Genomic DNA, 25058 nt, shown 5'->3' with positions numbered 1-25058 from the left:
TACAAATAAGTTTTCAGCTCTACAAAACACATTAAAGAAGCAGTAACATAAGGGGATACTGTATTTGGAAATGGCACGACCTATATAATGACGCAGTATGCTGATCTCAAACATGAAACAGCTACTTAATGCGCTCTATTGCAGCAATAATGACCATCACACAGCCATCCTGTGGTTAGCTGTACCCAGTGGCATTACTAAACAGAACAATTCCCTTGATCACATTTCAATGCACAGATTCCTGTACTGCTGCCACTCCCTGCAGCAGAACCATGAAGCGGTATGAACTACTGCGCTCCCTGGTGTGAACATGTGGCACACAAGTGGACCTTTGTCATGGTGTCTGCATGGCGTGACTCTAAGGCCTCAATGGCCTAGTGTAGTTTGTTTTCACATACAGTTTGCACAGCAGTCAGGGGACAGCTGGTCTAATGGAAAAGAAAGAAGAAATCATGTCCTCATTATAATCAGCGTGGTAAATTAACAGTAACCGCAAATAGCTGCAATACTTCAAGTCTATCAAGCCCTTTGACATCTATCTGATTACGACAGGATTGACTTGCTTGGTAAATTACTAAACCAGTCTTTGGAATTTGAATCAGCCTTTATGGTTAACTGAAAAATAATTTCCTGTTCTCGTAATCACTCACTCATCCTGCCTGCCATTCGGAGAAAAAAAAAACAACTTCTGATGAATCCTGGTTTTTGAACTTGCCAGCTGTAGAGGATGTGTGCACTTTGTTCTTACCTCGCAGGGCAGGGGCAGCCAGGTGACCGTCATGTAGCTGTGCAACATCTGGAGCTTGGCCTCCAAAGATAGAGCCACACTGGGTGGAGGAGGGAGAAAAAAAAGAAGTTTAGTGAGAGGAGACTTCTTGCCAGTGATTCTGGTGCTAATGGAAATGGAATTACTGTTTTTGTTTGGGTAGCTGATGATGTTATTTGTCATTACACCAGTCCACAGTCATGAGCTGGTGCCTCTGAACTGTGCTGAAAGGGGTAAACATGTATTCACAACAGATAGCTCCAAAACAATGAGCAGAGGTAGGAAAAAAAAGAGAAACAGACCAATGAAGCCAGATGTAAGCCATAAATGTAGCACTTTCTGGTGTTGCAGAAGAAATAACATTAGGGTAGGGGTCTCCAGATTGACTGGCAGATTGGTTAGCCAGTATGCTCTGATCAAACCAAATTCTCATTGGTCAGACAATCACCAGTGTTACTCTCATAAGGACAAGGCACTACATCAATTGTCTTCTAGAAATTATACATTATTTTTGGTTGCGGGATGAACAGTCAACCAGTGAAATCTCTGACTTTGATTTCGGCGTAAACTAACCAGGTTAACATGATTCAATATGCTGCAAATACTAGCTTACCATGTCTATTTTAGATTCATACAGGCTAGTAAAGCCAGCAGACTGAGTGCACTGTGACTCATTAAGGTTATATAGCCATAACATGCAGATTTTTTCTCTGCAGCCATTCGATTGGTTCAAGGAAGGTACAATTTCAGTCTACGATGTTTCTTTGGTTAATCACAGCCTTAAATAACATGTTTAGGAATATAAACAGAACATGAGTCTGTTCCATGTGAGAATGGTTGATTAGTTCTAAAGATTTCCCCTACTGCTGCTGCTGAAACTGGTAAATTGGCTTTTAATGGTAGAACAAACGGCAAATGCACTGTAAGCATCTTGCGGCCATGCAATCCTGTTCTGCAATGGCCTTTTAACTCACTGACCTTTTCAAAATAATGTTAACAGCCACTCACCGTTTCATCAGAATAAGACATCCAGTGCTACCGACTGACGCAAGGAAGGTGGAAGGTTATTTTTACCGAGCTGCTATTTCAGTGCACTGGTTCATTCATAGAAGGTATTTAGAGCTAATCTTATTGTCAGTGGCAGCGAGTGTCACTAATCTGGAGTCACGGGTCAATCCCTACACACTGACACTTGCTGTCTGGCACGCACATTTAAGTAACACATAAAACTCTTGCTTTATCTGCATCTTTTGTTACTTTCTAACAAATTCGTTTGTAAAAAGCACCTTCTCAACACGTCTGACCTAGATGTAAAATTGTCCTTTACCTTGCTAGCATCACGTTGTCTGTGTCATCCTTTCCCCACTCCCAGTCCTTCCCCGGATCCACAGCAAAGTGCAGGGGCAGCATTTTGTGCTCCGAGTCAGTGAGAGGGATCACAAACTGCTGGTAGAGACAATAAAAGAGTATTCTTAGAAAAATCATTTCAATCCAGCACTCTAGATTGTCTGTAGACTAAACACGTCAGACTCCAATCAATTCTTTCAGTTTCTATTTTACTTTTATCTTGCTGGCTCTGACCAACATAGTTTTTTTTTCTCCAATATATCAGTTTTATATTTTTAGACAAGCAGACAAGTCAATGTTTGAGAAATGTTTTTGAACTTTTTGAACTTGAAGGACAGACTTGAAATGGCATCATAAGAAATTTGAATTTTTCAAATCTGATTCAGTCCCACTAATTATAGCTCTTCTGAGGTTGCAACTAACAATGTTTTTTGTTGTTGATTAGTTCTCAACCAACTGATTAATTAACTTAAGAAGCTGCAACAGAATGTACTGATTTTCATTCTTTAAAAATACTCAGGCTATCAGAATAGTTGACTATTAATAAATAATTGACAACTAACAGATAAATCATTATCGGCTTCTAAAACCAATCACTTTAACATTTGACAACATACAATTGAGCCTATATTTTTAGCGGTGGTGTTGAGCTACTGAGATCACTGGAGACACTCAAAAGCCCAATGGCCATTAGTCACCGTCTCTAAATAAACCACTAACTCCAATGTTAGAAAAGACTTCCTCATCAAGCAGAGGCACCGAGCTGTGAAGTGGCTGCGAGTGCTTACTAGAAACCTCTGGCATTAACTTCTCATGAGGAATGGAAGTAAAAGCGTTTCTATGATTGATGTACTCTGGTTTATGGCTTTAAGCTATCGGCTGCGTTCAAAGAGGCCCTCAAATAAATCAATATACAGACGGTAATAATTATGGATGATGCTCGAATGATGTATCACCTTGCTCTTTGGAGCTGTCCTTCTGCTCCATGGAGACCAGGGCAGAGAAGTGCGCCTGGTCGTATGCCAGGACCAGGGGAGAGCGATGGCACTTGGCAGCTGGCACTTCCAGTGGTAGGTAGATGCCTCCGAACGGGATGGGAGCAAAGGCTGGGGAGAGGTAACAAGGACATTAAATATCTGAAAAACGTGACCTCCACACTGCTTCCAAGCCAATAAAGCACACTGGGAGGATGTGAGTCAAAAATGAAGACAAAAAAAGAATGAAACCAATATTGCTCTTGTTAATCTGCTTCCATAACAAAATCATTGTCACCTGTGGCAATCAATAAACATTTTAACCACTGACAGCTACCAGGCTGTTATGATAATTTCTTCAGTGTCCTACAAGAATGCTGTCGGGAGTTCTTAGTGGGGAAAAGGTATACATGGTTGCACATTTGCTCTATGCAGCAAAAATGGGTCAGCCACTACTTGGCAGCAGTTCATATTGTTTGTTTTAACCTGCTGCAGAGAACAGATGAGTGGCTTTACTTCATCTGAAAAGCGCAGTCACGGCATCAATCACTGACAACTTAAGCCGGGCTCACACTACACAAGTTTTCAAATCCTAGCAGACTTTGATATTGGGGCTGCATCCCGCACATAAGGGGAAACTTCACATATATTCTTCTCTCTAATCTCAAACGTGCACACACTACAAGATTTGAAAACCGTACAGCGCACGCTACAGGATAGTAATATGACCAATGTGCCAGAGGGAGCAGCCAGGGAGTCACCTCACATGATCTCACAGGAAGCAGATGGAATCAAAATGAGGATGGCCATGCAAAAACTTGCTGGAAAATTAATAAAACTTTGCATGGAGAAAAAAAAAAAAGGAGAAGGTTAATTAGTTTGAATGAGAAAAAGATTGGAAAGAGTGTGGTTAAGACAGTTTGTCTGTTCTTTACTGACAACTGGAAATGAAATTACAAATATCAGTTTTAACGTCTGTTGCTAATATATAAGCCTCAAAGGTTGGAAAAGGTTTGTTTGATGCTAACATCGCTACATATTGCATGGCAGTTAGATTACATTAAGAATAACATCAATAAGAGCTGATGGGTTTAAATGTTGGATCAAAATTATGACATCCAGTAAAAACTTTTTATTTTAGTTAACTTTTAGAGATTTTCTTTCTATTTGTGTAATTTTGAAGGTTTACTGCACATGTATGCTTGATGGTGAGTGAAATCAAAGCCAACGTATTAAATCACACATCATAAAGTGCAGATAATATAAAATTAATATAAAATAAAAACAGTGGCCTGAATTAATTCCTGAAATATTTAGCACCATCAAAACAATGTGAGGACTTGTTAAAATAACATCTGTATAGATGTATAAGTCCTGACAGTGTGAATATTTGATGAATTAGTAATAAAATCTATTCTTCTTGTATTTATTTCTACTGTATTTAAATATTTATCAAATCTTTCAATTTATTTATGTAGTTTAAGGGAGACAGGTTTGGTCACCTGTCTTGGTCTGGTCACTGATCTTATGCTGATTTAAATACCTTAGAACTTATGCAAAGTTACAGTTGAAATATTAACAGAGATAACAGATTGTGTGTACAGTATTTTTAAAAGCTGCCCGGACACATTTGAAGTCACTGGGGGCTGTGTAGAAACTAACTTATTTGTTAGAGAACATTATATTAAATCAATGTGTTTCTAGAGGTTCCTGTGCAGACCAGACAAGACTGACGGCTGGAAAATGTCCATCTTGGCAACAAGGCAAAGTTCATCTCGGATCAGCTTTTTGTCTAGCGTTGCTTGGTAGCAGCGTTCACTGCTCCAGGCGCTGGTATTCTGATCATTACCACCCAGGTTTTAGCTCCTAAATATCAAACACATTTAATGTCATTCGAGTAGCCGCAATGAGCGTGCAAGCACTACTACAGGTTTTAGACAGGATCCTTAAACCTCACATTACCAAATAATCTAGGCCAAACATCAGTGCAGAGCAAGATCCCAGACCAGGTCTCTCCCTTGATTATAGGGAGGGGTGAAATGGGGGTAAACTCTGCCTGAAACTCGTACAAATTTCTTCTTCTTTTTTAATTTATTGTTCAAGTTAAATATATAACACCAGTCTTCTATCAGAGAGACTGTGAAATATTGAGAAACATTATTAAACGCATTCCATGACAAATTACCATTGTGAGGTTTCAGGCATATTTACCTTCTCCTCCTGAGTCCCTCAGCATGGTGTCTGCCACCACCACGATCGGCCTTCTGAGCACGTGAGCCAAGACAAAGACGTGGAACTCCTCTAAACTCTCATAAACTGGCTCATCTGACGACTCCGCCCTGAAGACAACAGCAGCAACACATCTCCTGGTCAGCAAACACAGTTGCTTAAACTGTTGCAAAACAGATAATGAAGCAGTTGGTTGTTTCTATGTGTATGCGTTTGTGATTGTAGACATTCTGGTGGGCAATTAAAAACATACGAAGGTAGGAATATCAGGAGAAGCACGGAAAATTTCAGCATTCAGACGGATGGCCTTAAGCTTGTCACAGTCAAAAGCAGATTGACTAAATGAGGGCTCGCCACTCAGTTCCGATTGTGAGCGCAGTTGTTTGTTCATGAATAGAAACATGAGCGTGACTCAGAGTGGTGGGTTAACAGGCTCTGCATTGTCTGAGCCAGACCTTACCCGTTAGTGCCGTTGGTGCTGTAGTGTATTCTCGGCTCACTGGAGGCAAGCTTTAACAGTTCATTCCACTCTTTCTGCCACTCCTCCTCCGTGTACACCAGACCGGACTGAGGAGAAAGGAAGGACACACACACATAAGTCTGCCATTTAGAGAGGGAGTGTCAAATGTCACAAAAGCATGCACTGACGTTATGGCATCATACCACAAGGTTACATGCTGACAACTGAGCCTAGAGCCTTTACATACTCTGTGTTGTTCACACAGTGGCAACAGAACCCTCATCAATATCATGTTTTAACTTCCTTAAATAGGCAGAAAGAAACCCATTAATATACTGGATTTTTTTTATAACACACATTCACACAGAAAAGCTTCCCAGCCACAGTCCTCTGCTGTTGTCCACTGATCTGCTCCACTAGAGCAATTCTGGTTTAAATAATTTGCTTATGCACATTTCAGAGGTAGCTTATGAAGAATGAGTGAACTTCAGATGGTCATTCTAATGGCATCTCCTCCTCCTCCTTCCCATGTCTGCATGCTTTCTGCACACGTTCTATAAAGCTTGCTTTGATGGGCAGAGGAACACATTGTTTTTCTGTAAGAAAGGCTCCTGTTTCTCTCTTTGAAGCAAAGTGCAGCACATACTTAACTCAAAACAACCTCAAGTCTGTCGGCAGTCTTCAAAAGTGGTAACAATAGAGGGTGGTGATACCGGTGCTTACAGATAATATAATTAAACATTAGGATAACGATAAAATTATCTAAATATCATTGTTTGTGTTTGATAATATAATCAGCATGCTGCCAAGACTGCACAAAGACTTGTTAATCTTGTCAACAAAAACTATGTAAATAAATATTTACTGATACCCTTTTTTCAAGATGAAAAGTAATATTTCAAAGACTATGAACGAATCGTTGGTTACAATAATTTTCTGTGGAGTCATATGAACAACACACTTTTCTCCACTGCTCCTTTTGTTCAGTAGGTTTATATGTCTGACCTGTTGCACCACTGTTAATAATAAGCACCTTACACTCAGTAACTCAAGTGTCAGTCAGTAATGCCATCTGGCATTTCTCGTAAACAGACTTATGAAGCTCATCCACAAATTACAATGACAAGCAGCAAACAAAACAGCTGAGACAAACAACGAACATGCAGTCAGCATTTATTAAAAAAAAAAGGCTAGCTGATGTTAATCTAACAGTGCTAATGCAATGCAGGAGGTGTGGATGTAACACTGAATATCGTCAGTTCCAGGATTATTGTTGGCACTCCATTGAAATCATCCTCGAGATGTGCACAAAATAAACACTGTTGGATAATTGTATTGATGTTTTCCAATTATTTAGCGTCTCCTCTCCAATCTCCTCGTCAATCTCGGACAGAAAACAGGAACTTTGCGAACAAGTGTGTGAATCATCTGCTGAATTAACTGCTGCTGTGCTGTGGAGAGAGCATGTAGTTGTGCTAATGCTAATGCTAGGTGAGCTAGACAGGAGGTTCAGAGTTTGGAAATGATGACTATACTGAGGACAATCTGTCTGTTGTTCATCACTGCAGCCTGTTGCACTTACCTCGTGATAGTAACATGAGAGATAATCCCTGTAACCATGGTAACCGTACACAACGATGGCAACAGAAGTTGCCTCCAAGTGTTTAGATGTTGTATATCATCAAAAATGCAAGAATGAGGCTTAAATGTTACTAAGGAAAAGTTGACTAAAATGTTTCTAGTTTTTGTGACTAAAAGTAGGCTACAACTAATAAATTGTTTGTATCAAAATACAAAATCTGCTGCCAAAATAACACTAGCACAAAGTGGCAATTTTTCTGTTAAAAAGTCAATTATATGGAAATATGTTTCAGATTTAAAATACATATACGTGGTTGGGCATTATCCTGTTTACTTTTAATAGGCTAGCTGTGCATAACATGGATCACTTTTTAATATTACGTGAATTTTTTAGACACCTGGTTCAGGAAAATTGAAATATTAATATTAACAGCTGCTGGTAGACATGGAACTGCATACAACACTGAAAACTAATCAGCAATATCGAGCTGTGTATAGTTCAAATGACTTACATGATCTATCTGGCACAGAAAGCACGTTCACGAACTTCTCTATGTTGGAGACCACCACTGTCCGAACACAGTCATCAGAATAACAAAGATAACCCACAGACATGTGTGGCCTCTGTAACAAACCTCTTTGTTCTGCTGGGTCTGCTGCCACCTCCACCGGCGCTTCAGTGCCTCCCTCTCCAACCCGTGATCCATCAGCGCATACAGGGACTTCCGAAGCATCAAGTCTCGGTCATGAAAGCCCCACATACCTGCATCACAAAATAAAACTGGGTCATTTAACACACTTCAACTGAATTTGGCTTGCAACTGTACTTGAAAAATATAAAATAATAACGTGGTGCAGAGGCTCCAGGGGCTTTAAAAAAAAAAAAAAAGAAGTTAAAATGTTTAAAAGAAATAAATTACCTTGTTTTTGCCTGTTGAAATACCAAAACAAACACTGTATTAATTTGCAAATGCACATGGGCTGCTATTTTTTTTTTGCCTTAAATGTGTTAGTATCTTTTGAAGAGAACAGGTGAAGCCTATGAATATTACACTCACACCTACTATCCAGGGGATCCACTGGAGCATAGTCTGCACATTAGCTGAGGCATTATTAATTTTCTCGACTAGGACTCCGAAGTGGGCCATAAAGCCTAAGCGAACGTGCGCTGCTACACTGTAAAATGCAATTAGTGCTTAAGCGAACAACGAATCTCTCCTAATGAATGCTAATGGAGTGTGAACCTGGACAGTATTGGGGTCTTGTTTGAAAGGTCTGAGATACTCACCGAGCGAGGCAGCGTGCAACAGGCAGTTTCCATCTCCACTTGTTGCCAGAGGCAGCAGACTCTGACAGTTTGGGACTACTTTTGTCCACCAGTTCAGTCGCCCTGCAGGCAAATACGAAAAACTTAAGTCTGCCGTACAAATATGGTAAAATTGTAATCTGAAACAACTGTTCTAGTAATTCTCAAATGGATATATAGTGAAGATCATAGCTAAATATGCTACTGCATTGTATTAACTTATATTAAGAGGTATTTCAAATTTCTTGTCCTCGCTAATGTTTTGCTGGAAATACAATAAAATGGTAATAAAATTTGCACTCAACTTAACCAAAATGTAATAAACTCAATGATGTAATAACATGACCAATACTATAATAAAAATATTCAGAATGATGATCCAAAGTTCCACATTTGGCATTTGAAGAATGTTATATACACTGGTTTGCAAGGAAAGAATGACTACCAGGTTGAAGTATAGACCGAGCACTACACAGGCCATGGGTAAAAACTCCCGGACATGCAACGACATCCTGGTCATACAGAGTTAGTGATGGACCGCCCCCTTGGGACACCATCATATTTGGGCATTCAAATTTCTAGCATCAGACTAGTTCCCTAAACCAATCTTCCATTCCATAGATTTCCCACAAAACAACAAAATGCTGCCTCATGATCACAATCTGACAAAACAACTTCTGAAAACATTTAATTTGGAAGGGAATACACAGAAGCCTGTTTAAGTCTCCATACCCACTATATGACACATTTTACTTGCACATTTTATTACATTATAATACATTTTGGGTGCTATTACTCCTCTGAATGTAATGTAGTCCAGCACAGCAACACCACCCAATTATCACTGCAATTATGTTCTCTTTGATAAAATATAAAAACTACACCTGTGTTGGTTTAGACTGTCCAGATGTATCTAATCAACTGATACTGATGGCTTTTCCATGGTCTGAGGACAACAAATCTTAATCACAGAAGACATTTTCATAGTCAACGTGACAGTAAGCTGTTAATATTTTGTGATGTTGTGAAATGTTGGTGCTGATTAAGCGGTTTGTTTGGTATTGTGTCATTTAAAACTTCCTGCCTCCCTTTTGAAAATTTGCTGTCCTTGAGCTAAGAAGTTTCAGTTGTATTTTGCTCGAAGATGCGCCGAGAATCCAGTTGCGTAAAAATGTTTGGTGCTAAATATATGGAAATGGTGCCTACTGTCATGCAGTAACACTCTTTCATTAGCAACTCCTGCGCTTAAAGCCAAGAATTTTATATACTGCTGAGTGTTCAGTTCTACTAACCGGCATGCTCCAAGGCCACCATCATGGACTGCTCGATTAGGTCCCTCTCGATGAAGCCGCGGAAGTCATCCCGGTACACTGTGAGGTCTGGGAGTTGAAAAGTGCACAGCGGCGTGTCCAGAAGTGGCTCATTGCTGCTACCACCAGTGCTGGAGACGTGAGAGCGGGCCAGAGAGACGATGGTTGAGCTGGCGTGAGAAATGCCTCTCGACAGACGCTTCTCCGTAGCTAAAAGACATACAACAAATGACATAGAAAAAAAGCATTTCAGAGTGTGTTTCTAGATAATTCTTTGTAGTTATTTTTTTTTGCACTTTTTTGAAAAGGAATTTTTGATTTTTTTTCCACATTCTTTAATTTAATACATCCTATGTATTCTAATTACTCCGTCAAGGAATGTAGTGGAGTTATGTGACCATTGCTATTGGTTTTTCCGTCTGTGAGCCTATCTGTCTGTTGGTCTATTTGTCTGGTTGTCTGTCTGTTAGCAACATTACTCAAAAACAGACCAACGGATCTGGATGAAATTTTTCGGGAAGGTCAGAAATGACACAAGGACCAAGTGACTTGATTTTGGCAGTGATGCAGCTTATAGTCTAGATCCACGGACTTGTTAAGAATTTCAGTATCATTGGCAGATAGCGGCACGACGTCACTGTAACTATGACAACAAGTGAACACTACGCCAGCTGTCTGCTGACAATCACATGACTGTGATCCTACTACTAATCCACTGCTGCCGACTTTTCAAGACTTATCTGTCGGAAACAATACAAGGAACAACTGATTAAATTGCGGGGGTGTTTCTGAGTCCCATCAATTCCCTCCGCCCGCTACATATCTAGGTCACGTGATTCGGTATCTATACAGGACATACACATGTATAGCACACGCCTGTGCTCAGTGCAAAGTCATTTGGTTTGTGGGTACATCTATATTAAATGGCCACATTCTATGTTGCTGTGATTTCTGATCATCAATACCTAATAAACAAATTTCTAAAAAAAGAGAAAAAATGGGAAAAATGGGAAAATAATTGACAGATGAATCAACAATGAAAATACTCATTAGCTGCAGCCCTACAAAGCGCTTTGAGACATATGTCTTGTATGAAAAGTTCTATAAAAAAAATCATTATTTTGTTTCAAACCTTAGAGAAATTTTAGAAAGAACTAAAAGGTTAGCCGTCACTGTCTGCAAGGACCACAAGTGTTAAATCTACATCGCCAATTACTAAATTCTATACATACACACTCCCGCGTAAGAAAATCAGCACCGTTTGGCAGTATTTTGATGCAGCAGAAGACAACAAGGTCGCCTGTCAGCTGTGTAAGCAGAAACCAGTGTTGCCAACTTAGCGACTTTCTCGCTAAATGTAGCGACTTTCCAAAGCATCCTAGCGACTTTTTTTGTCAAAAGCGACTAGCGACAAATCTAGCGACTTTTTCTGCCGTTTTGGAGACTGACAGGAAACCTCGGATCATTCTGCAGTTACTGTCCTCAACAAGCAGCAGGTGCTGCTGTGAGCTCCTGCCCATCCCAAAACACAGGCTGTCAGTCCAGTAACCCCGCAGCAGTCCCAGTGTCTGATTAGAGGAGACCCACATCACTCCACGGCCAGACGGCAGATGAATCCCGCATGCGCAAAGTCACTACAGATCCCATCCAGACTTACGGAGCGGGATATAAATGAAAATGTTTCTTCACTGTCATTATGTGGCTTTATAGACTAGTCGACTAGTCGCAAATAAAATTTGAGACTAGTCGGTGGGGAAATTAGTTGAAATTCCCATCCCTAGTATAAATCTTCAAGTACAGTCAGGCTCAGTTGACAGCTTATTCGGTACACTGAGCTCAAACTACAATACAATATAGTCTTATGCAACAGTCTTGCATTTAATTCTAATTTCATGAAGCTTATCACATTCTTGCTTTGTTCTGCCTTGGTGAGGTGTAGATTTAACTGTATGATCATGCATGAGGCTGTTGCTTGTGCTGTTGTTGCATTAAATTAACTTGTGTTTATATTACTTTTGCCCATGAACCGTTATATTAGGATTGTGAGGCTAAATGACAGAAACACTTCCCTGTATAATGCAGTTCAGTTCAACAGTACCATGCAGTAGCCACCAAAATTACCATTAAGTTGAATCAACACATGTCTGAGACAGTTACAATAAAAACTGAACATTTCAACATTCACAAAAGCAGGTTTTATTGCATGACTGTTGCATAAGACAGCATTGGTTTGAGCTAGGTGTACCTCTTACACTACTGATTGAGAGCGTGTTATGCAACATGAAATCATCTTACTGTTGCTCATGGCCTCACCTTGCACCACTTCATCTTGGCGGTGGAGTATAGGCCGTCCTACCCTGGCCATCTCCTTTTCGGGAGGCATATACGTCCGCTCTTCTGTGAACGAATACGTCAGGTTCCCGGCATGCACCTGTCGCAGCTGCTCAAAGTCACTGAGGGCAGCAGTGAAATCCCAGTTCTTGCCTGCAAAGAGAAAATGACAGATAGGGATAGGAACAACATCTGTCTGAGCCAACCTGTCCAACAAGACAACCTCAAGCTTGTTTCTATGTCGAAATAACACATCCTTAATGAGTTCAAATATTTACCACAAGTCAATGCAACATTGGCTCTCTTATCTTATGTAAAGGCCAGTGGCAAATTCTTTCACTTAGGTAAATATCAGAATTTGGAGCACGTCTCAGCTCGCTGGCTTGCTGCTGTTGCTGCATTGCATTACATTTTTAACCCATATAGTTATCCGCAACTTGTGTTGCTGCTAGGCAACAGGAGCCCTGTTGACTCCAGCTATACCTTCCCTCTAGTACAGTTTCATAGCCAAATTAACAGTAACAGTAACAAGCCAGAAGCACTGACTGAGACCGCTGTTGGAACATCAACAGAGGTCAACTTCAAATACCCAACACATCCCCCCTTTTTTTTCCAGTCGACGTGTTTGAAGGGATTACAGTCAATTGAAGTATAAGCACAGACAGGATCAAAGTGTAAATGAACTAAATACATTTGAGTAAACTGATTTGACAGGTTCGCTCTCTAAGTTAAACTTGAATGGATAAAGAAATACTACTCAAAATACTACTCTGTAATCAATTCATCACTTCACGTTGGTGTTGATGTAAATATTTATGGTCAAGTAGCACAATCTCTGTAGCTCACCCTCTAGCAGATCTCTGGCCAATCCTGGTTCAGCTCCAGTGGAACGGACAAAGTCGGACAGGACTGCGTCCATATCCACGGTCATGTGATCATGAATTCACAAGGTGGCAGGTTGCGTCCGGGCATAAAAATATTTAGTCTGCTCTCCCTGACAGGGCAGCAAGGGAAGGGGTGAGGTGGAGCAGCCCTCTACCTGGAGCTACTATATGAGCCACACCTGCAATAAAAAAGCACATAAAATTTTATTAAATACGCAGGTACAAATTCATCAGAAGTATCTGCATTAAACAGCGTAAAAGGGATTAAAGGAGTGTTAAAGCTAATGTAATGACCTTACTCAACCCCTTTCAAATACAAGTCTGTTGTGGCCTAGCTGCTTTTGAACTTGACACCTTTCTGAAGTCACTTGTCCCACCCATGACAACAGCTCTGGCAAACAAAGTGAGCAGGTTTCACAAACTGTTTCCGCTGAAACCTAATAAAAGTCAAATGACAACACAAGTAGGGTAGTCAGCCGCTGTTTGATGTGATGTTTATCATGTGGGAAACTTTCCTGTGTGGTTTCAGCCTTCATCCTGTTTTTATGACCTCTTTTTAATGAGCAGTTATGAATTCAGAGAAGCTGTCAGTGTCCATCATTTAAGTCATGACTCATGATTATTTCAAAATCTGGACTTGAGACCAAGGAGTGCTTCAATCCCACCTTCAGATATGACCTGTTCAATATGTAAATAGACACAAATTCTCCTGGCAGAGAAGCAGACTATGAAGGCCTTGTCCAGAAGCCATGTAAAACTAAAACCATGTGTCAGAGGAAGCAAGTCAATAGTGTAAATGTTCAGCAAACAGCCAAGAAAAAGTGAATTAAAGGAATTTTGACTTTTTTCTGATTAACGGATTGTCAAAATAGTTAGGGATTAATTTAATCTTTAAAAACTAATCAATTAATTAAATAATCATTGCACCTCTAACATAGCTTCTTCGATGATGTATACATTTTGAAGTAAATTTGCTTGAGTGGTGTGATATGAGGAAGCAGGGCGCCTTTCAAGAAGCTTCCTTGAAATCAATTAGACAGTTTTAGTCTTCAAATTTCAATGGTAGGTCCGAAGGACCCATGGGGGCTGCATCGGTTGGGCACTGAAATCAATACAGAAACATTATCAAGACTGAGAGAAAAAGAAAGTCAGCATCAATGGGCCTTCGACACAAAGGATGCAGAGGGCGATCGATGCCCAGCCAGACAAAAGGCATGAATCAAAGCAGCCCTGGCTTAAAGGACGCAATTTGGGGGCCACGCTAAACCAAAAAGCCTGTATTTTCACAAGAAAGACAGAGCATAAGTTTTCAGCAGAGCGTTGCACCAGACAGTTCCAAAGAAGGTCTTCAGTTAACTTGCTCAATCAACAACTCAAAGATTCTCAACTTACAAAGACAAAAAGCAAAGAAAAACAGACAATCCTGACAATGGAGGATCAAGAAACACGCATGGCTTCTGGTGTTTTTCCAAAGAGGTTTAAGCCAGCAGCAAAGTAAAACCACCACCACCAAGAACATTAGGACTTAGGAAAACAGCTATAACATAACAGAGTTTAATTTACTTCAGCATAAAAAGTCTATCAAATGGTCAGAAATAACAAGATTTCAGTCAAGTAAGGTAACGCAGACTCATTGTCCTTGCTGATCTTGCTTACTGTTGTGCCTCGTCATCCTACTAATGCCCAGTTTGACCCAGGAAAACCTCTGACGATGTAATTTTTCTAAATTCTTGGTTTGACAAATTAGCTGTATTGCTAGTTACAAGCCTGGATTAGTAATTTAGTACTCTGCTGGATTAATATCTGGTAAAAGAAACATTGCTGATTAATATGGACTAATGAGCAGATGAAACCCTTCATCTTAGGGCTGCAAGACAAAATGCAAATTTCAGCTACAGTATTCTGTGTTTACTTGACACTGTATGCATGATTTCAAATCGCTGATGACCTAAAGAGTATATTGTTCTGACCTTTCAAATTCCACCAAATGTAACCGGCACATGGATAATGACAATGTTGTATAGCTATTTTAATTACAAAATTGCTATGCACGACTGTAAAGCATTCAGTCATGATGCTACTCTGAAGTTCAAAAACTGCCTAGTCCAGTTTTGACTGTTCTTTTTTTTCCCATCTACCTACAGTCATCTATTCCCATCCGTCCCGTGGCTCATCCACCACCCAATGTTCCTGCCTCATCTCTGACTCAGTGAACCCTTTTCCACTGCGCCTGATGAGTCACGAGTTTACTCTTCTTACACCTCTCCATCGTTCTCTCGCTGCACGCTCTCCCTACCTCCCTCAGTTTCTTTATCATTATAAAAAGCCACACAGGAGGCATGTAGGGGAGGAACAGACTTCTCACAGACTTTCTCAGCCTGGATTTCTACAGCGTTCTCTGCAAAGTCAGCCACTCAACAGTCTCCCCTGCATGGTCTCCAACATTCCTGCAGCTTGTCAGTTCTGTGATGTTAAGGTCTACTGATCACATCAGTGTAACAGAACAGAGTCACATCCCATTCAGACTGACACAGAAATGCAAATTAGAATGTATTCTGACCGACAATAGCACCACAGACAGACACATCAGGGGCTGTGTTGGAGTGAGCAGGTTGCTATAGGTACCAGACAAAAACCATTAAGTCCAGCTTGTAAACAGACAACAAAAAAATATCAAACAAAAAACTGAGCACAGCTTATTCCTCTAATGCTGTTTTAAAGTTCAAACTTATCAATACAACAACAATCAAGTCTTCTCTGTCTCCTTTCCAAAATGAGGACTCTAAGAATTCATTAATAAATAATAGCACTACACAATTATTCAGATATTAATCACAATGACAATTTTGGCTTCCAACAACTGAACAAACATGATCAACGACAATACCAACGTTTACAAAGCTCTGCTCATAGCAAACTTCACACATGAAGAACATCGCATGTAGATAACATCACTTTGTCTCAGCTGGGTTAAATCTGTCATTAGAACACCTTATTTCTCTCATTTCAAAGTAGTATTTGATTGCACAACTGTCTGAGTGGAGACTAGAGGTTCTCTGTGCACACTCATCGAGCTAGCCTGCATGAGGCCTTCAGGGAGCTTTGGTAAATTCTCGTTTCATATCAGCAAGTGAGGTGTTTTGAGTACAGTTGTATTAATATTTTACCTATAGAAGGTGCACTGATTTCAGGTGGAAATTATATTAACTTAGGTTTTTGGGTACAAAAATGTATGCATTAGCAGTATTGTAGCACAACAGGTTGGGTGAAATCAGTAATCTGTTTATCTAAATGTTAAAGAAAACGTAAAATATTTTGTATCTAAAATCCATGAATTATCATGACAAACAATTGTGATGTCAGTATTGAACAAAATAGTCGTGGTTATCTTTTTGACCACATTTGGGTCGCATTCATGTAAATTTCACGTCTTTCTGTCTTTGTACATTTTTTGTTTACCAACATAAACTGAATGTCACTACGTTGTGAATTGCTGGAAATTTATATTTTTACTGGAACATTTAACTATCTCACAGCTTAAAGGGTTGATAAAAAACTAAAAATAAAATCAGCAGATTTATTAATACTGAAAACAATCATGGTCTACCATGTACACTTGCACTGTAGTATAGGAACGACCTGTATTTCTTTCATCATAACTCACCAAATCAACACCAGTGGAGTCAATGCTGTCATTTAGATGAATGAGAAGTCTCATGAAGGTTTGCAGAGTGGTTGCCATATTGGAAGCGGATCTAAATGGGTCAGTGCAACTCATTTGACCTCTTTGACCCTAACCTGATCTGGGTGGAATGCAGGTTTAATGCAGTCTGGTTTTGGTGGACAGATGCGAAGGATTAAGGATTGTTATTTACAATGAGAATTTAAGGTTTTTCCAATTTAAAATTAATGCTATACAACTTCATGCTGCAGAGCTTATCAACACAACTGTCACAGTAGATAGACAGCAGAGAGGTGCGCTCGTTTTATGGACCCTGAGTGGTTAACAAACGCACCTGTAACTCCCTTTCACTAAACAGTACGATACAACAGCAAATCTACAATACATTTTCTGACATGCACGTCCCTTGTGTTTGTGTTATTGGTTGATGTTTTTTTTAGTTGATTAAAATATGTGTTGAAAACAAATAGTCATTAATGTATAACATCCCTAGTCATTAGTCCTGATGTGTTCAGCACCGTCTCCACCATGGAAGAAAGAAAGAGAAAATCTGTTCCAGCACAGGTTTAAAAACAAATAAAGAAAACATAAATCCAATATAAAAGTCCAAACATTGATGGCTTAATACCCTTCACTGACTCTGATGGCTTTAGCAAAACAGAGTCATTGCCCTGGACCTTTCGGCTACTATGCAAAGCTGATTTGTTTAGCTTCCCGTAAAAGTAATTTATTGGTTTGATTATTCTTGACTGTTATTTGGCCTATGGTCTACCAGCACTAGCACGTCAACTGACAGCACAAGGCACCGACAGTCCGAAAAAAATGTGGAAAGGGTGATAAAAGTGAAGAGCTGCGGACAGAATGTACTAACACAGACCAACAAAAGCCTGGCTGTCGTCACTCAGGCATTCCTGTGAGCCCACTCTGATGCATTTGATGTAGTGTCACATAGCTTGGCTTCCAAAACACTTACTTTTGAATAAAAAAAAAAAGTTAGTACAACCACATACTGCATCCCACCAGTGCTCTGGAATTACACCACAACATCATAAAGTCATTTATCATTTTTATTTTTCACTAGACCAGAGACCAGACATGAGTCCGTATTAGCAAGTCAGCCATTATTAAGGCAGGTTGTTGCTACGTGTCTTAAATTATGATTATCTAATACATTTTACGACCTTTTTTAATGGTGCAATATGATAAACCAAAAGAAAAAAAACGATTTTAACAACAGTGGACGTGTCAGAAGCTAAAATCCTACAGAAAAAGTAGTAAAAGTGTTTATGAGGCTGAAACACAGCAGAGGTCTGGAAGGCTGCAAGTTTAGTACGTTCATCAAATGGACATTATTAAAAGCTAAACTAGGGTGGTGTTTGTATGCATTTTCAGACTGATATTGCACCTCCCAGTTTCATTGTTACGCTTATCAGGAAACTGGAGTAACGGCTATGTTTACTGCTAAGGCCAAGGCTGTCAAATAGCAAAGATATGAGATTTCACAAATATTAATTACACTCTTTGCCTTTGGAATGAGATATTTTTAATTGGTGGCCAAAATGATCTATTAGTAAAAAAAGACAACAACAACAAACAAACAAAAACATAACATTTTATACAAGAAAGACCCTGTCATGGATTACTGGCTAACATTAACAGCACTGCTGCCAACATGGCCCAGTCAGTGATTTGTATCTGGGATGGCTGAGCTTTTGTCTGGCAGGAGGGCTTATGTAACAGGAGCTGCTGACAACACGTGGGTGCTGAGCTGAGGGCTGGGAGAATGGCCTGGATCACTGAGGGAGACAGAGAGGTCACCACAGCCCACTGCGTCAGTCCTTGGTGGGCTGAGAGGGTCAGTTCACTGCTGGGACTGGGGAAGCTTGTTCTGCTGTCCTTTACATCATGGAGGAAACATTTCTACGCTGCTATGGAACGGACGCTCTCACTTTCATGAGATTACCTACAGTCATAATATAACACTGAGCACAGCCACGGTCTTCTACTGCTGATGAGGAGGACATGTTCAACTGGAGGAGCGTCAGCATCCCGGGGCCAGTTTCACAAAGACAAGCTTTGACTGTGGCTTAGATTAAAACGGATAGTCAGATTGACATTTTACCTATTTGTTGCACTAAACTGCCTATTTCTAATTCCCCTGTCAATTAAATCAAATTAGTCCATTTTAAATCATTCAAATTGAGTACAATTCTACCGTAGGATTAACACATTCTGAAATATATTAATTTTTGTGCATTTAAGAGCCATTTAAAACTTTTAGTCATACTCTGCAGGAGCCAAATTGTATTTTCAATGCTGCTGAAATGTGTGGGTTTTTGCACCATATCCTTTAAAACATGGCAACAACTCACTAAATAGAAGTCAACAAATAACATTTAAAACATCTTGCAGACTAATGTCCACATGCTTGTGCTGAATGTGGTTGCTCAGCATATATATACACACATCCAAACTACCCTGGATTTAACAGATGGCATGTGTCCAACAGTCCACTGGTTTATAACATTCAGACAGTATGGTCAGAGGAGGGCTGCAGCCACCTACATTAATAAAATAATAATAACTGGTTTAACTGACAAGTATTTCTGGTGCTGAATACTCAGAGCAGCAATGTTTAATCGCGGACATTCCTATTTCAGAGCACTGCGATGAATTCTGGACAAATTAGGTATTATTTCAAACTAGAACACATGGCTAAATTCTGTTCATTCCACCAAAAATGTTTGCCTTCTGGAACATCCTCTAAAATAAATTCAGTAGCCAAAGCTAGCAAAGTTGAAGAAGTGAAGCTTTTTCAACAGAAACAAAATCAATTTGTTCTAAATTTCCAACAGGTTACTGTGCTCTCTATAAATTATTTTTCCTCTCAGTACCTGCTTCACAATGTTGTCAGCAAAACCATACATTATGAATCATGTCTTCCTCTGGCCTTGCACTGCAGCGTCCTCTAAAATATCTTAGAGAAATCATTCCCTGCTCATATTTAAGCAGCCTGATAATCAACACTGATATAAGTGCAGTGCAGTGAAAATAGGACTTAAAGCTCGTGTCCGGAGTTTGAATCGCAGCGTCTCCCAAAACACTGTTGGTCCCACCCTCCCTCCCTCTGATTTCGCCCCTTTATTTGTGCACGCGCGCAGTACATTAGAGGAGTGCCCGGAGTGCTGCAGCATCTTGCCTATTTTGCTGTTTTCCACTCTTCTACATTGAGTAAATAATAAAGGAATTACGTTAGAATTCTGTATTGAGTCTAACTTGTCCTAATACCAAAATAACATGAATCTGCTAGGACGAACGAGTAAAGTTTCAATATGTGATTACACTCGTGTATCCCTCTCGATGACGTTGTTTATCAAACTTAGTGCATTTACGTGTGTATATGTGTTACATTGTATATTTATTTCTATCTAGAGTTCAGAATTATATGACTCCTCTGACGAAGAGTATGTTCCAGACGCCCCAACATCTTCCTCCAGAGGTCGGGCATCTAAACGAAGCCGTCAGGCGGGCTATGGAGGCCGTGGTCGGGGAGCGACGCGAGCACCCCGAGCCAAAAAACGTCCTGCAGTCTCTTGGCCTGACAAGCCGTGGGATTGGTAACTTTTCTGGAAGTTGCTGAGCCCTGATGCTCTCTCAGATCCTCCACAAGCAAAACAAATGTGCGCATGGTTGTGTAGTGCGTAGCTCGCCCACCTCTGCATGGGCTTGCTTGCTGTGCGCGAAACCGTTGATTTGACAGCATAACAAAGCTGAAGCTCGAACTTGATTGGTCGGCAGCGACCGGCGCTTTCTGGAATAACATGGGGGTCTATGAGAGGAAGGCGGAGCTCAGGAATAAATTTTCATATCGCGTCATACTAACATTATATTATAGTATCGAACTAGACTAACACATTTAAGCTTTGTTAAACAATGATACATAAATTGAAAACAAACGGAAACTCCGGACACGAGCTTTAAGTAAAAATGGTCCTAAAGATGCAGGAAAGAAACTGATGACATAGATATGTAAGAAAAAAAACAAAAAATAAAGAGAGATGTCAAATGCTAACCTGGTACCAGAAATCTGCCTTACTTTCCATAAGACACATTTATTTTCTATATCAATTCAGGGTGGTTATCTAGTGTCAAAAAAAGCAGCAAGAAATGCTGTTATTATCACTTGGCTGCAACCAATTATATTATTCCATTAAAACTATATTCTAGGGGACATTTTATTCATATTACTCCAAATTTACTCAAAACATCACTCTTGTAACTGTTTTAGATTTTGTCGCTGTCTTTTTTTTTAGATCTAAACTGCCTTTCTTGTATTAGACATGCTGTTACACACAGGTTCTAAGATTTAGCCCTGTTGGTCTAATAAATCTTTCTCTGCCAGGGGTGAAGTCATTACCATCTAACACCGTTATCTGCTCACTGCAAACCAGTCTGTAAACACTAGGCCTTAAACCTGCTACGTGAAAACAGTGATTTTGCTCTAAATGCTTTGTCATGTGTATGTGTAGGTCACTCAAACAAGGTCACTCATTATGCCATGACCTAAAGTAAGAGTACACCCTGCGCTGCATTTTTCACAATACTGAAGAAGAAGATCCGGTGTTCACCGAGCAAACAAATTGGATCCTTATCTAAACATTTTCTAATTTTAAACTCCATTGTGCGAGTTATTGGCTACAAAAACTGCAAGGAAGGAAAATTCACATGCATGAATAAAGCACAATTCACTCCTGTTTGCTTCTGTATTTGTGGACACTGCAGATTTAAACCATTTAAACTCAATCTATTGTTCAGGCCATTGTGTTATTCTCTGCATTAAAATATGTGTCGGTCATTATGGAGTGAGAACAGCTTCCAACCCAGTGTTTTGACTTGGGCCGATGTAGTTTATTTACATTTGGATCACAGGTTGTGCCTTTCACAGAACTGGCCTTTCCACATGGCTGTTAAATTAAGCTAGATCTACGGCAGGTTTCTGTGAAAGACAGAAACAGGGCTATGGACTATAGCCTGTATACAGTGATAGATTTACCACTTCATTTTAAGCTTTCATTCATCCTGTGAAACATGACCTTTCCTTTACAACAAAGATGAAAAGAAGCTGGGGTCAAACAATATGAGGAGTATACTACACCTAAATAGTTAATGATTGAATGAATAAACTGTTTTATCTGCAGACTCCGCGGTGAGACTTAACCAAAATCAGGATGACAGAGTTGTTCTGTTTCCCTTTAATAGTCAGGACATGACAAATGACCATGCCTATAAATGTGTCAGTTCTATTTTGGTTCAATCACATAAACCTTTCCTGTGAGCTCAGCGAATGCAACACACCCTCTCAGCCCTGATGAGTAATGAGATAAAGGGCATAAGGTAAGCAAACAGGGCAAGGCAATGTGGCTGGTTGGCGTTTTAGAAGGAGTGGTAAGTGTAACCAAAGAGCTATGACAGAAAATGAAATCTTCCGGCCTTTGGAAGCAGAAGTGAGGGTTGCATGCAAGACCAATAAATTGGAAAGATTATTGGCGATACATTTGCATCAGAGTACATATTGGCCAATAAGTAACTAGAAATGGCTGTGCAGAAATGACTAACTAGGTCAGAAGTAATTTAGAAACGGCAATTTTCCACTGCAGGAATTTGTGGGCCACTGTAAGCTGACCTGAACCTCTGGGTGTATTCCAGCCATGAGAATTGCTTTTGTAGAACAGCTTTTATGCCTGTTTACAGCAAAGGTACCAACTTGCCCCTGCCCCAGGTCCTGCAGTGGAAAACTGCCTAATACTACAGAGACAGGTTGATTTTTCAAAATTCTTCAGAAAACAGACGTTAGGGATTCCTATCAAGAAGGTGTATATATGTTGTATTATTGCTAAAATAAAAACAATTTGCAAAAAATATAATCAGAATATTTTTCAACCTCTCATATAGCTGTATTACCTTCAAAGATCCTGAACTTGTCAGGCCATGTTGACTGTTAATAAGTAAAACTTGGAGAGGCACTGTATGAAATACTTGCATATCCACTTGCATGCCCACATAACAGATGCACTGAAGCATCTTTTGTTGTCAGAGCTGTCAGTCTAAGTAAGAGCTGAAACATTTGTGATTGGTGCAGCACACTCTCCTCACTAAAGAGCAATCGCTTTCTTGTGAATTCACTTTCTCACTAAGTCAAGGCCTGTTTTTAATTTACCAGCAACAGGATGGGTTTGTTACAAACAATCAATCACAGTAAACACCTTACTACTGACGGAAACCAGAAGAGGAAGAAAAACAAAGGTGTGGCGAGATGGCTGTCCTTCAGCTGTCTTTATCTGTGGAGTGCAGTAATCTGGTTACTGACTGAGCCCAGTCAGCCTACACTGACTCATTACATAACACAAGAGCTACAGCTGAGGCCGAGCACTGCCTGGGCGAGGAATGGAGGAAAATCAAGACCTTTACCCAATTCTCCCAGTTTCTCTCATATGGAGTAGCACAATGACCCTGGTGCTGAGCAGAATAAATCTCTGCTGTAGGAAGTACTGCAAGTAGTACTGGAAATACTGGAAGTACAGGCAAACAGGTTAAAAAAAGAAAAGGCTTATCAGTGGACCCTGCAGCACTGGCAATGCAAAATCCTCTCAGTATAGTGTAATATTATTCTATAGGGCTGGTCAATGCTTCCTTTGCTGACAGCGTTGTAGTTGTGTTGACAAAGACAGATAATTTTACTCTATACAGCTCAAAGAAAAAAAAAAAATCGCTGAGCCTGTAATGAAAAAGCAGAAGACATCTCAGCCAGTTTCGTCATATTCTGCACCATCAGTTATCTTCAAGGGCAAGTGCATCATAGGAATACTGTAGGCACATCACTTTCCAAGGGCTTGCATAATGCCAAAGCATATGATAAGCATTACATTGCAGATACTCCCTCAAGCTAATGTAAAGTTGATGCAAACAATAAATCCCTTTTACTGAACACAGTCATAATAAGGGAGAAAACCAGATTCACGATAAAATAATAAAGGAAAATACTGGAAAACACAATATTTTACACTCTAAACTGCTGCCTCAATAATTCTCCCTAGACAAGTAGTGAAGCAGAGGGGACTGATGTTTTCAGTTGCTATTGGTTTATATCCAGGAAATCAATACAGTAAATTGGAATGTGACCATTTCCCTGGACAAAAGGAAATATACTAGTAGACTGGTCATTGGAGAAAAATCAATACCCCCCCCCAAACTGCAGTTACACAGAACATCCACAGAGCTGTTGCTGACATGTAAAATATAGGAAGTCGTGAACCGCTTCAAGCCCATTAGCTAAAAAAAAAAAAAAAAACAGTTTCTTTGTGTGAATCCATGAAGTCTTTAGTGGAGCTAAGAAACCTAATGTCGCTGCAGAAAGCGCTGCTTATCTTCTTCCCAAATAAGGGCATTCATTATTTTTCACCACTCACCTCTGCCTACACTGCAAGAAGTGTTGGGTCTACAAGTATTTACAAACAAGTCAGGAATGTAAAAATGAAGCAAGGAAGGCGAGATCAGCCTCCCTACAAGGAAATTAAAACACATTTCAACTCTGATGAAGGCTTAGCCACCAGCTGTGGGCGCCTGGGTGTGTAACGTGTAAGACAACACCAGCCTGAAAGCACACACAGCTGATGTCAGAGATTCCACACCATGCCTGCCCTCTCAGAGGCCATGCCACTGGAGCTGGTCTCATCCAAAAGCTGTCCAGTCATCAAACAAAAATTTGCCAAGTCTAGCTTCCCTCTCACGGCCTCCCTACCCTATTTGCTGGCTCAGAAACGGCCAAATTTGATCCATGTGAACCACCTTTTATCTTCACGAGAGCTCAAGGCAAAATAAGGTGAAGAAAACAAGATCTGCTTACATATCATTTGACCTGAGGTTTATTGTTTGGATTGTATAAAGTGAGCAAAAAGATCTGCGAGATGAACTCAAAGCTGCCGAGTTCACAGAATCCATGCAACACAAGGAATATAAAGACATTTAATTAGGTCTATTTTTAGTATTATTCATAACGACAGGGTCCCTTAATGCCTGTTAGAAACAAGAGGGCTTGCTCTGAGTGTCTATGCTTGCATCTAAACCAGAGCAATAACAACTGTGTAAGCATAGCTACCAAAGTACACCAAGAATCACTACCTAATCTCTG

General features: G+C 40.0%; 1 protein-coding gene across 1 annotated transcript in view; it reads right to left on the bottom strand.

Annotated features, from left to right (window-relative positions):
- The window catches only part of otud7b (OTU deubiquitinase 7B), a 36648-nt gene that overhangs the window by 2285 nt on the left and 9305 nt on the right, over nt 1-25058 (bottom strand). Inside the window, 10 exon segments of the mRNA XM_022190461.2 lie at nt 749-827; nt 2094-2208; nt 3070-3219; nt 5299-5426; nt 5777-5883; nt 7993-8120; nt 8646-8747; nt 9956-10183; nt 12287-12457; nt 13151-13367. Of these exon segments, the coding sequence (XP_022046153.2) occupies nt 749-827; nt 2094-2208; nt 3070-3219; nt 5299-5426; nt 5777-5883; nt 7993-8120; nt 8646-8747; nt 9956-10183; nt 12287-12457; nt 13151-13235 (1293 nt within the window). The 5' untranslated portion in view covers nt 13236-13367.

The sequence above is a fragment of the Acanthochromis polyacanthus genome, chromosome 12 (assembly GCF_021347895.1).
Source record: "Acanthochromis polyacanthus isolate Apoly-LR-REF ecotype Palm Island chromosome 12, KAUST_Apoly_ChrSc, whole genome shotgun sequence".
NCBI classification, from domain to species: Eukaryota; Metazoa; Chordata; class Actinopteri; family Pomacentridae; genus Acanthochromis; species Acanthochromis polyacanthus.
Note: the sequence above shows the minus strand (reverse complement) of the source record. Positions and strands in the feature narration are given on the sequence as shown.